Source organism: Echinops telfairi, unplaced genomic scaffold (genome assembly GCF_000313985.2).
Source record: "Echinops telfairi isolate 266 unplaced genomic scaffold, ASM31398v2 ScPeMD7_23;HRSCAF=83, whole genome shotgun sequence".
Lineage (NCBI taxonomy): Eukaryota > Metazoa > Chordata > Mammalia > Afrosoricida > Tenrecidae > Echinops > Echinops telfairi.
Window position 1 is genome coordinate 58,242,847 of NW_022103920.1, and position 14,171 is coordinate 58,257,017.

Genomic DNA, 14,171 nt, shown 5'->3' on the forward strand with positions numbered 1-14,171 from the left:
ATGAAGGCAATGAATGTACAAATGTGCTTTACACAATTGATGTGTGTATGGATTGTGATAAGAGTTGTATGAGCCCCTAATAAAACGATTAATATGATAAAACAGTATAGACTTAGTGCAGGCAAACCCAAACTCAATTTTTAAAACAGACAAGTTCAATCCTTATCTAAACTTAATACTTATCTAAACTATGCCATTGATGCAAAATATGGCCTTAGGCTTTTGACTGAATCAAGCCAGTTCCAGGCTTTCTGTCAGCCATTTTGACCTTCTGTCAGCTATTTTCAGTAAAATAAAAAAGAGAAATCCAAGGAGTGATTTCGCACCCTGAGCTCAAAATCTACATTAATTACATGCATTTTTGCCATTTCAAACAAGAATAGCCAAAGACAATAACCAAACAAAATAATCAAAACTTTAACTTCCAATATTCTTTCCAGAAAACAATGCAGTAAACTGCAAGGCCATATCTGACCTCTGGCTAGCCAAAGAAGAAAAACTCCCATGAGGCAGAGGTCAAACAAGCATCCACTCTCCATCTTTATGATTTGTTTCTCTAGTACCCCACTCCCAAGGTACCATGATGTGTTAGTCTGGGTTGACTAGAGAAACAAATTCATAAATACTCATATGTGTATAAGAAAGAGCTTTATGTGGGAGGGGGGAGGGAGGGGAAAATGAGCAAATGATATTGAGGGCTAAAGTAGAGGGCAAATGTTTTGAGATTGATGAGGGCAACAGGTGTACATATGTGCTTGACTCAACGGATGTATGTATGGACTGTGATAAGAATTGTACGAGCCCTCAATAAAATAATTTTTTAAAAAAAGAATAATGAGGGTAACAAATGTACAAATGTGCTTTATACAATTGATGTATGTATGGATTGTGATGAGTTGTATGAGCCCCCAATAAAATGACTTTAAAAAAAAAAGAAAGAGCTTTATGTAGAGTAATTGCATATTAAGAAAACATCCCAGCCCAGTCCAGATCAAGTCCATAAGTCCGATAATAGCACATATATCCGATACCAGTCTATAAAATCCTCTTCAGACTCACCTAACACATGCAATGACCCTGCATACAGGAAGATCATAGGCCAATGGGTGGAAAGTCTTGTGAATCCAGTGGCAGTGGAAGCATTTCAGTACTGACATGGATCTCCACGTGGCTCCTCCAGCTCCAGGGCTCTGGCTTCATCAGCGTGGCACCATGTGGCTTGTCAGCAGAAAGACAAAGCAGAGACAGTGTGCCCAGCCCCCAGGGAGGAAGACAGGAGTTCCCAGAATCCTCAGAAGAAGGCTGTGCCCACACAGAGATCTGATTGACTATGACCTGATTACTGGCCAGACTCCATCGATTTGCTCAAGTTAACAGGAGATTATGTAACTGCCACACCATGCTTCTAGCTATGATCCTATTTTGGAGGGAGTTCTTTGTTACAGATTAAAATGGGATTGTTAGAGCTCTCTGGAGCTAGATACACCTTGGTCCTTGGCTCCGTGCGAGAAAGAATTCACGCCGAAGCCTGGTTCGTGATCCAAGTGAGTTTTATGAGCATTAAAAGATGTTTCAGGTTTACAAAGGCACCCAGAGGATTGCTCCCGAAAATGCAGCCTGCCTGGAAGCTGCTCACAGAGTCATGCAAAGTTTCCCAGGGTCCTCCCAAAGTTCTTCCAAAGTTGTGCTGGTTGGCTCCGGGCTCCTGCCTTTTCAATGATTTCGCAGGGAGGCATGGTGGACGACCCCATTGGCTTAATTGAATTCACCTCGCCTAGGTGGGCCAATCCAGGTTCAGCGCTCACACATGCGTACCCAGCGGAAACCTCAACTTCTGAGCATGTGCAGCGTGTCACTTCTTTGTTTCCATAGCCTGGCCCTCTGGGCATGCGTTAACGGCCATCCCCCAGCCCTACACTAGCCTACCTAGCAGGATTAAGTCCTGACCTTAGTAAAGAATATAAACCAAGTCAGATCCTGTGTTTCCTTGGGGATATCTTTTTTTTCTTTTAATCATTTTATTGGGGGCTCTTACAGTTCTTATCACAATCCATATATCCATCCATTGTGTCAAGCATATTTGTACATGTGTTGCCATCATCATTTTAAAAAAAATTTCTTTCTACTTGAGCCCTTGATATCAGCTTCTCGTTTCCCTCTCCCCCACCCTCCCTCATGAACCCTTGATAATTTTCCCCCTTGATAATTTTAAACTGACCACTGTCTCCTTTCACCCACTTTTCTGTTGTTCATACCGCGAGGAAGGGGTTATGTGTAGATCATTGTGATCAGTTCCCCTTGGGGGTATCTTTAAGACTCCTTTACTAGAAGGTGACAAGACCCCATCCTTCCTTTGCCTTGGGAGGGGTATGGTCAACTAAAGACAAAAGCCACACCTCCATCAAATCCATCCCATCTGGGACACAAAACCGAGAACCACTGCAAGAGGACGTCCAAGACCTCTGTCTGAGGTGATGAAAGCCACCAGCACCAGCGACTATGGCATGGAGTCTCAGAGCAAAAGCATCAAGACTGTGGTACTTTCTCCTCCTCTGGACCTAGACCATGGACTGTAGGACAGAGTAACAGCGGGGCTAGCTTCCTGACCTACAGAGGCCGAGGCCAGCGGACTGCTTGGCTGAGAAGCTGAGGTCCAAAGGGAGACGACTGCTGGATGAGGAGAGGTGTGACTGTGGACCAGTGATTGTAGCCTTTTTACTGCTCCTGACTTGGGGTAGACTACTAACATCCTTAGTAAACCTCCTTCATTGTGAATATTGCCTGTGAGTTTTGTGTCCATTGCAACAGATTAGCAAACCCAGCAGAAAGAGAGAATGCCACCAAGAGGAATGGTCGGTATCAGAGTAGGGTAAAGGATAGAAGGTCGGCATATTTGACCCTTCCTCGTGGCAAAAGGGAAGCCAGAGGAGGTCAGATATGGCCAGCCCCACCCAAACCCCATACCATTTACTACAATGCCCTACTAGAGTTCCAGTTCATATACGCATGGGTTTATTCCAAAAAACACGTTTAAACATGTTTCTATGATCCGTGCATGGTGTAGACCAGTTTTATCAGTAATACTACAACAAAATATCTAGTCAGAGCAGTGGCTTCCAAGGGGATCTACTGGGTCAGTTAAATTCAAGGCAGAGAGGTCAGCTCAGAAGGGTACAGTGACCGAGGAGGGATTCCAGGGATGTAATCTTGATAGAATGTCTACAAGGACACAGGACAACCAAAGGGACTTATGAAGAAGTTCAGAAAAACATCAGCAAAATTGTGCCAAGCACATTTTTTCCCCATTACAATAATGCACCTGCTCCTTCTTCAAGGGTAACAAGGTCTGCCCTATGAGAATTTCACTGAGGAAATTATGTCATCTACCTGACAGCCCTGATCTTGCCTCTTCGGACTTCCTTTTTGTTCCCCAAACTCAAAGAACATTTCAAAGGAACATAATTTAGGCCCTCAAGGATACCTAAATTACTATTTTGATGTAAATCTCAAGGATAAGTTAGAGAATAGAAATACTTCCTTCCGAAGTGTATAGACCTGGATGGAGAATGTCTATAAACAATAGATTTACATTTTGATAGTTTTGTTTAAAGAAGTTTTCTGTACTCTTGTAGCAATATTTTACTTGTCTTCTAAAGCTGTCTTTTTTTTTTAAGTTTTCTAAGAACAACAACTACTACAAAAAACTTGTGAGCTACATTAGCTGCCTTCTTTCACGGAATAGCATTTAACTTGGAAGAAAAACTAATAGACAAACTATGGTTAGTTAAATGTGAGTAATAAAAAAAAAGAAAAGAAATTCCCTTAGCAACAAAGCAAGCTTGCCTCTTCCAGGAAAACAACTTTAATAAGAAATGTAGTATTTGTCTTTGAGTAGACCAGACCCTTAAGGAAGCCAAGGATGGTATCTTAAGGCATACTCTCTAGTGAAGTAAGTCTAAAGATATCCACAAAGAAACAAAAGGTGTGACTTGGTTCACACCAGCTACTGAAACCAGGTGTTAATTCCACCTTAATCCTTTCTATTAATATTGTAGAGAACACTGTCCAAAATTTAAGTATAGCCATACAACATATCACATACGGAATTATTGCTACAAAGGCCATGGTAATTGACCACTACATATGTATGCATCTATTTGTATGTGTGTGGGTACATGTATATATTTATATGGAGGTATGCATGTGCATGCATATGATGCATATAATAGGAGACAGTTACATGTGCTTCGGTTACATACAATACCTCGTGACCTTAGTTTTCTGAGTTCGAAGACGTAGGAGCATTGTCTTTTCATACAACTCGGTCAATTGACATAATGTAGTTCATAAACTTTATGCGCTACTGCTTCATTTGGTGAGTAGTGTCTTAAAAGCCTGCAAGCAACCATCTAAGATGCAGCTTTTGATGTGAGAAAGAAAGAAGGAAATGTGTCAGGAAGAAACGAGTCGACAGAACAAATAGTCTGCATCACAGGTTGCCAAACATATTTGGGCTACTGCTCACTTTTCAGAAAGAGGGAAAAAATTACTCAGCACCCCCCTGGCAATGAAAACTTTTGTACTATAGCCTATAATCCAGGATAAAGTGTAGGTATCTCCTTTTGCAGCCCTTCTGGGATTATTTCAGCAGCCCCCTGGGGGGCAGTATCACCCACTTTGGGAAACTGGCATAAATGAACCATGGCCTCATCTACCTTGAAGACCAGAACTAGATGCCCTGTTACCAATGCTGGCCTTTCTGATTAGGACCGCAATAGATAAATTCTGATAGAAGGGGAGAAAACGATGGAACAGAACACAAATTCCTTAAAAATCCACACTTATTGAACCAGTTGAGATCTGAGGATTCCTCGAGAGCATTGCCTTAAGATGTTCTTTAAACCTTAAACCAAAACTATCCTGAGGTTACCTTTTAGCTAAATAAGAGAATGACTAATAAAATGAGAATATAACCCATGAGGACTGTGCTTTAAAAAAATCATCTATGTGCCCACATGGAAGAAGCGCACCAGCTTGTGCGATCAGGTGGTGTTGAAGGGATCAGATATCAGACATCATCAGAACAAAAAGTCATATCATTGCGAATGAGGGGGAGTGCGAAGTGGAGACCCAAAGCCCAGCTGTAGGCAATTAGACATCCCCTTATGGAAGGGTCACAAGGAGGAGACAAGCCAGTCTGGGTGCAGTGTAGCAATGATGAAACATACAACTTTCCTCTAGTTCTTAAGTGCTTCCTCTTCCCCTCCCCACCCCACCCCTGCCCCACTATCATGATCCCAATTCTACCTTACAAATCTGGCTAGACCGGAGGATGTACACTGGTACAGACAGGAACTGGAGACACAGGGAATCCAGGACAGAAGATCCCTTCAGGACCAGTGGTGTGAGTGGCAATACCGGGAGTGTGGAGGGAGGGTTGGGTAGAAAGGGGGAACCGATTACAGGAATCTACATATAGCCTCCTCCCTGGAGGACGGACAACAGAAAAGTGGGTGAAGGGAGACGTCGGACAGGGCAAGATATGACAAAATAATAATTTATAAATAAACAAGGGTTCATGAGGGAAGGGGGCGGGGGAGAGGAGGGAAAAATGAGGAGCTGATGCCAGGGGCTTAAGTGGAGAGCAAATGTTTTGAGAATGATGAGGGCAATGAATGTACAAATGTGCTTTACACACTTGATGTATGTATGGATTGTGATAAGAGTTGTATGAGCCCGTAATAAAATGATTTAAAAAAAAGAAAACAGTACTTAATATTTTTGTGTTCATTTTATTTTTTTTCAACATTTTCTAAGAATTACCATGTCTTTATGTATCTTTATAACCATTGTTTTCATGTTAGATTAATATATGTTTGGGCTATAGTATAATTTATTGAACCATCTTATATGTATATACATCCATGCATACACATACATTATACATTGCTATATTTTTTCTATTGTGAATGATGTTGAAATAAATATCTCTATAAATCTTTTTTAAAAATCATCCATATGAGACTAATTGGTCAACAATTAAGCAAAGATGAGTAGATAAGGGGACAAGAAACTAAATTACTGGAAATGGGACAACCAGATAGGAACTAATGATGATGTTACACATTGTGTAAAATGTAGCCAGTATCACTGAAAAGCTGTGTAGATGTTGTTAAAATGGGAACCTAATTTGCTAGGCAAACTCTCAAGGAGAACAAAAGAAAACATACTTTTTTTAATTAGCTAAGAATTATTCAGAACACAACCAAAAATCTTTACTGAAGTATTATCTTTGAAAGCCAACTAATGCAAGAACTATAACTGCCCAGTATCTTCTGACTAATTTATTGCTATAATAGTATAATGAATATGAAATAGTAATTCAAGAGTACAAGGTCATTGTGCCTCGTTGATGAGCTCTCTTCCAAGTGATAGTCTGGAGCCAGATTCCCTCTATCCTGTGGATCTGTGATGTCCTGGAACCTCTAGTTAGAGGGAAACGAAGAACTGTATGGAATAAGTTTAGGAGTTAGGTCAGTAAGTGTCTTAAATCGCCAGTCTCCATTTCACAGTGGAGAAATCAGTCACACATGATCCTCATAATGGAGGCTAGGGAATGTAGTCTGACTGCATGTGCAAAAGGAAAGAGAAGTGAGATTTGGGGAAGGAAAACCTGGCCTGTAGTGTGTGGATGCACAGATACATAGGCTTTGGGATGAATCAATTCCTTCTGCAGGTGTGTTTCTCTCAGATTTGTCTTCTTTACCAACAAAGTCTGAAAATAAGGTTAGGGATAAAATGAGCATTTACTCCCCTGTCTGGGTGGCAAACCACTAAAATAGATTCAGTATTGGTGGTGTAGCAATGTAAAAAACGTTCCCCTCAAACAGAATGTCTTTGAAAGTGAATTGCTACCCCATCCCTAGCCAGCCCAGGGAAGGAGCACAGCCCTTGGACACTTGCCTGGGTGTGCCCTTAATGGAATTTGGAGTACTAAGGTCTGTGTAATTATGAGTCGTACCCTGACTGCATAGTTCAGAAGGCCCTGAACCAATCTTGTAAACTTTTCCATCTATAATTGTAGTGTATGTACCCTGTATCGGGTGCAGCTGCCTTAGCAGTTTCCTGCTTCAGCTTGCAAGATTGACTTCCTCCAAGACATCCCCAAGGAGAAGCCGCATGGATCTATGCCGATGCAGCCTTGGGTGCTGGAGCAGCCGTGTGGAGACCCTTGCCAGTGCTGAGATGCTTACACGTTCACCGACTCAGCTTTCCTCCTGCAGTCGGCATCATTGCCTCTGTTTTGTGAGGTGGAGGACTGTGGACTGGTGTGTTGGGTTAATGGGTTAATGTTGGACTTGTGGGCTTGGGCAGCATTGGGTTGGGATGTTTTCGTGATGCACCTTTTCTTTACATAAAACTCTCTCTTATACGTGAGTCGCCGTGGATTTGTTTCCCCAAAGTACCCAGACTATTACATACCCCAATCATAGTCCATTTCCTGCTTCTGTGGTCCCACCTACATCTGTGATGAATTGATCTGCTGCCATTCACGATTTCGTGTCAGTTTCCTTTGTTCTCCATATCCTGTTCAAATGCCGTTTCTGTGAGGCCTTGGACCCCACTCTGGCCTCTAGGGAATGGTCTCCCTGATCCGGATGATTTGTCTTTGTCTTGTCTTTGGCCTACTGTGTGTGTGTGTGTCTATAGGGTCTTTCTCTCCCTAGAACATAGGTAAACATAAGCAAGCCCAGGCTTACCTTGCTTAGTGGGTAACTGGACGCTGCTCCCAACGCTGCTCTTCCTTCTTTCTACAGCTTCCTCTTGTCCTCGAAACTCAGGACGATTCTCCCTTCTTGCAGAGCGTACTATGGTTTGGGTACATATACCTTCTCAGTGCTTTCATAGTGCTTTCTTTTTTGGCTCTGTTCTAGTACAAGCCACACTTCACTCATTCACCAACTCAATTCATTTATTCAAATAACCAAAATAAGTTCATTGAGTTCTACCTCCTGCCAAGCATTCATCTAGGTTCTGGGTACAAAGTTGTGAGTAAAACAGGCAGTCTCTTTTCATGGAGCTAATGAACACACAGACAAGTAATAGAGATGAAGTAAGGAATATTTTGAGAGTAATTGGAGGAAAGGAGATATTTTACATTTGGGGATCAAGGAAGGATCCTGTGAATGGTAAAAATGAACAAGCCATTCGAAAAAGAAGAGGAAGTGTTCTAAGCAGAAGGAATGGCCGCAACAAAGACCTTGGGTAACTGGCAAGGGTAGAACAGATAGCCAATGTGACTTGACATTGTGGGTGAGGGAGAGAAAGGTCCGCAAGTCGACCAGAAAATCAGATATGGGGCTTTTTGGTGTGTGTGTGTAAATATTTCATTTAGAAAACTTCAGCCTAGGCAATGTGATACCACATGATGGGATGTATGTGGGCAGTTGCTCTCCGTTCTATAATCAGATGCAGGGAGAGTAAGCTAGGATTTTCATTGGGAATGCCATACTCCAGAGGTAGTTACTAAAAGCTAGAGACCAAAAGCTTGTTTAATTAACATAATGAAAATTATAAGTGCATTTTCATTGTTAAAGTTATAGCATGTTAATATAATACATGTATTAAAAATGAATTTTCAATTTAGAAATCAGTGGTGTTTAATATATGTGGTTAAACTGTTTCAGAGATCTTCCTGAATGTAAAAATTCTATAAAAAATTAATTTAAAAAAATAACAAAACTCTGCCTAGCCTTATAGCCTGTTCCCTTAAGGATGTTCCCTCTGGGATCAATCTCTGAATTTCCTTGTCCACCTAGGATTCTGCTTGCTTGATACACTGTAAGTGTAGTCCATTAATCTTACCTCTAGTATATTGCTACTTGCCACTAATGAATTGTTCCTGAAAGTTTGGGTTAGAACATCAAAAACAACAGAGCTGGGACTTCTTCATTGCACCTATAGAACAGATTCTTGACTTTCAAAAACCAACTGTTTCTATGCTCATAGCTATACTATAGGACAGACTAAAACTGCTCATGTGAGTTGATGAAGCTGTAAATCTTTAAAGGATCAGAAAGTCTAATGTTTTTAACCACAGAGTGGCCAGTGGGTTCAAACTACAGACCTTGCGGTCAGTAATCCAACTTATAACCCACTATGCCACAAGGTTCATTATGAGTTGGAATCCATTCAATCACAATGTTAGGTTTTTGGTTTGACTTGCTTCTACCACTCTGAGGAGAAGGGTATTCTAAAACTTGTTTCAGCTTTAGAGTGATATTGTGAGAGAATATAACTAACCCTTGCTTGCTGATACTATTGGTGACCACATGTCTGCAAAACTCCAAACCCTTATGCCGTGTATATACTCGAGGATAAGCCGACTTTTTCAGCACATTTTTAATGCAGTTTTTGTGGTAAAATTAGGTACCTCCGCGGATATTCATGTTGGATTATACTTGAGTATATATGGTATTTATTCCTGACAATACTGGTAAACTGCAGAGGGTTATAGTCTGATAAATTATCAGTTAAAGCCATTAAAACTAAATTCTGTAGGAAGCAAAAGACTAGAATTTGGGAAGGTAACAGATGCCTCCAGTTTCCTGTGATGCCTTTGTGCTTGTGTTCTATAAAGGACAGGGGATACATAGGCACAAACGCATGAAAAACCGGTGTGATTGGTGGTGACTTCGTCATGCCAGCCTGGGAAAACATCTGCTTCACTCTGAAGCCTCCGCTGGGATTAAAGATTGGCTAAAGGAGGAATAGTGCGCCATGGTTGAGGCTAGATTGCATAGCATTTGGGGGAAGAAATAAATGTGCAAAGTCTGCTTTTATACACCAGCTGAGCCACTGCCTGGGGCAGGGGTGGGGAACACTGGCCCCTTGGCCACATAAGTCATCAACACCAGCTGTGTTAGTCCAGGTTGACGAGGGAAACAAAGTCATAGACACTCATGTGTATAAGAAAGAGCTTTATATCAAAGAGCAATTGAATATTGAGAAAACATCCCAGCCCAATCCAGATCAAGTCCATAGGTCCAATATTAGCCCATATGTCCAATACTAGTCCATAAATTCCTCTTTAGACTCATGCAGCACATGCAATGATGCCAAATGCAGGAAGATCACAGGCCAGTGGGAAGAAGGTCTTGTGAATCCAGTGGCAGTGGAAGCTTCTCAACGCTGGCATGAGTCTCCAGGTGTCTCCTCCATGTATCTCCTCTAGTTCTCTGAGTGTCTCAACAGCGGGAAAGGGAAGGCAGAGAGACACTGGGTCTAGCCTTCAGTGATCTATTTATCTCTTTTGTGCCTCCAAATGAGGTCATCAAGCTGTGACCTGATTGACAGGCTAGACTCCACCCCTTAGTTCAAGTTGACAGGAGATCATGTAACTGCTCCACAAGCTAATATCACTCACCTCACCAAAGCGAAGCCATCACATTCCAAAACCAAAGTCACTGCCAGCAAATTGATGCCAACTCACAGCGACCCTTTAGGACAGGGTAGAAATCGCTCCATGAGTGTCCCTGACTATAACTGTTTACTGGAGTCGAAAGTCCCATCTTTCTCCTGAGGAGTGACTGGTGGTTTTGAACTGCTAACCCTGAGGTTCACTAGGGGTCAAGTAATTAAATGACCAGTATGCCCAAGAAATGGCCCTTGGCAGAAAAAAAGTTTCCCCACCTCTGGCCTAGGGGCATGACAAGATGTATTTTCTGAGACTCCAATTAAGAATAGAGAATTGTTTCTGAGAGCAAAAGAATGATCTGCCCCTCTAGATGTCCTCAGTGAGATAAACGATGGTCCCACTCCACCACTCAAATAGCATTCCTGGGTCTGGCTCCTGTTTATGTTTAACAATGCTAACCCATTTGAAATGGAGAAAAAGAAGGTGGATCCATTCATTTCAGTTCTTAAACCAATATCTTAAAAAAAAAAAAATCTCTGGTTGCTAATCCCAATGAAAGGCACTGACTTATATTTTAGAGTTTAAATTCTGCCCGATAACCCTGGTTTGCAAAAGGGTATGAATGGCAGTGACAGCCCAAAATCCATCGAATTTTGCAGACTCCCTACATAAATTAAGCCTCCATTGAATGCTTTCTGACCATTCAATCAGGGTGTTGGTAATCTCACTCTGGCAGAATGACTTGGATTATGGATTGCCCGCACTCCTCTCTGGCCAGCCCAGGGAGGGGCAGTCTCTCTTGTAGGGGCTGGCTTAGGTGTGTCCTTGGTGGAGAGGTCACCATACTGGGGACAGGACAGGGGGTCACAGAGTCATGATCATGCCCTCTCGGTTTTGTCCTTTTTTTTTTTTTAATTAAATTCTTTTACTGGGGGCTCTTACATCTCCCATCACAAGCCATACATTCATCCATTGTGTCAAGCACATTTGTACATATGCTGCCATCATCATTTTCAAAGCATTTTATTTCTACTTGAGCCCTTGATATCAGCTCCTCATTTTCCCCCCTCCCTCTCCCACCCTCCCTCCCTCATGAACCCTTGATAAATGATAGATTATTATTTTCATATCTTACATCATCCTCTGTCGCCTTTCACCCACTTTTCTGTTGTTCATCCCCCTGGGAGGGGGTTACATGTTGATCCTTGTGTGTCCTGACTTTCTTTGTCGGGAGTCCCAGGACCAATCTTGTAAGCCCTTCTCTCTAACAATATATGTGCGTCCCAATCATGGTCGTGGTCCTGCTCCTGTAGTCACACCTATCACTGTGATGCACTGGTCTTCCACCAGTCATGCTTTTCTGACCGTTGCCTTGGCCCTCCCATGTCCTTTTAAAGGCTTGGTATCTCCTTGAGCCCTGGACAGCCATTTCAGCCTCATGTTGGTGGCCTCCCTCATCCAGAAGATGTGTCTGTGTCTTGTCTTTGTCTCTTTTAAGACTTAATAAATGTTCTCTTGAAATTATGTTTGAGATTGGGTCTCTTTTGTACCCTAAAATACCTTATTATCTATAAATCTTCAGTTGAGTATTATATAACCAAAAATGTAATAATGGAATTATTTATTTTTCAAATTCAAGATCATCATTCAAGGCAACAGAACAAATATACAAAACAATGTCTGAAACATTTTACTATAATATTAGAGTCATAACTATAAATTATCATAATCTCTTAGGAATGCATGGAGAATCTTGAATGATAAAGTGAGATGCTGTTTAAAATCCAGTTCAAATTTTATAAGTACATCATTAGTAGTCCGTTTTCCTTATGGATCTACTGTTTAGAATTTAATTGCACTTGTGAAAAGTTTAAAGGCTGTTATTTTGTCCATAATTTCATGTGCTCCTATCATAGTTAATGTCCGAATCAGTTGGTCTCTTAGAGCCACTGCAGACTGTGATGAGTTATTACTGTCTGTTTTCCATGATTGAAGTGCTTGGTAAACTCTTTCACTTAATGTTAAATTGCTGAAAATAAAAAATAAAAAAATTAACAATTGATAACACTGTTTTAAACTACTTAACTATTCTATATACAGGCTTCCATCCTAATTTATCAAATTATTGTGAGGATTGTGGAATCTCATGAAAAGCAAGGATGGAGAGCCAGGAGTGGAGGCAAGGGCCTTTGGACCTGGGATCCTTGTGCTGAGAACTTTCTCAATCCAGCAGAAACAGCTTGTGACGCCAAAGAGGCTGTGAGGAGCAGCAGCAGAGGCCGCAGGGCCAAGAAAAGAGCATGAGACAGACAAGTGGACTTTCTGGCCCACAGAGCATCTTCAGGCTTTCTAGGCTTGCTGGTAGAGTGGGTTTAGCTAGGTTTGCCAATCCCCACGGAGCTACAGTCAGTGCCTTCAGGCAGAGGCTTCCTGGAAAACTGGGGTATCTGTGAGCATTTATCAATGGAGCTAAAATTGCTTTCTAATTTTTGCTCAAGCAGGAGAGGGGCTGAGAGAGAGAGAAAGAGCAAGAGATTGATCTGCTGTTCTAAGACTAACCTAGTGTTCCTGAACTTCATTTGTAACCACTTACTTTCCTAATAACCTCCACAATCCTTATTGTCTATTGGTTCTATGTGGCCATTGCAAAGAACCATTGAACCAGCAGAGAAGTACAGAGTGCCACTGGGATGGCTCTATAGGAACCAGCCTGACACTATTACTTCACATAAAGATTCTCCTTCCCCCCTGTAAAGTCAGGAGTACAGATGCCTTTACCAGTTGGCATCAGAAGAGGGATTCAATGCAATGGCAGCAAACTCATGAAACAAGGAACTTCATAAGAAAAAGGACAGGGCATGGAAAGTGAAACTTTCAATTCTTAGAATTTGATTGCAACTGTGGTTGCTACCTGTAATGAATGGATGGGAAGAAAGAGATCTTTTGCTGCAGTAGAGGGGAGAAAAAATGCATCTGGAGTGACCTAGGGAAAAAGCCAGGCTGATTAAATGACAGATGACTGGTAAGGGGGCCAGGGTTTCACCCAGACAGAAGCTCAGTGCCAAATGCATACGAACAGGTAGATGGCCAAGGTGTGGGGAAGAGATGAAGCTGGAATGTTTTTTAAAGGTTTATGTGTTTATCTGAACATATTATGTTTATTAAATGTGTCTCCTACCTAGTGTCATTATACAGATTTAAATATAATGTTAGAAATGAATATTGTACACCCCTCACTTACCCATAGGCCTACAGGGGACAACACCGGAGACACAGTGTGGGAATTGCACCCGATCTGACCCCACCATATCGAGGCAAAACACTAAGGGGGTGCAACAGAACAGTAAGGATATGGAGCGGCGAGGTCACCAGGCAATGCTGAAGGTGGACTTTGGGGTTAGGGAGTGGTGTCCCAACAGACTGGACTGGGAAACACTCCTAAAGGCCAACAAATGATCCTTGAACTAACTACAAATTTTTCTTTCTTGTTGTGTTTTGTTTTGTTTTTTGTCATTGGTTTGTTGTTGTTGGTTTATTGTTGTTGTTTGCTGTATATTGTTGCTTGGTTTTGCTCTGTCTTGTTTTTGTGCATGTTATTCTCTCCACAGGTCTAAATAAGATAGGCTGGATGAACAATCTGGAGGAGAAAACAACGGAACTGAGAGTTTTGCGGGGACATGGGAGAGGGGGAGGTGGGGGGAAAGGTAGTGGTGTTAACAAACCCAGGGACAAAGGAACAACAAGTGATCCAAAT

General features: G+C 41.8%; 1 protein-coding gene across 1 annotated transcript in view; it reads right to left on the reverse strand.

Moving 5' to 3' along the window:
* Window positions 1–12,259: 12,259 nt before the first annotated feature.
* Window positions 12,260–14,171, reverse strand: part of LRRD1 (leucine rich repeats and death domain containing 1) — a 19,414-nt gene continuing 17,502 nt past the window's right edge. Inside the window, exon 5 of the mRNA XM_004702653.1 lies at window positions 12,260–12,446. Within this exon, the coding sequence (XP_004702710.1) occupies window positions 12,260–12,446 (187 nt within the window). The remainder of the gene's footprint in view (window positions 12,447–14,171) is intronic.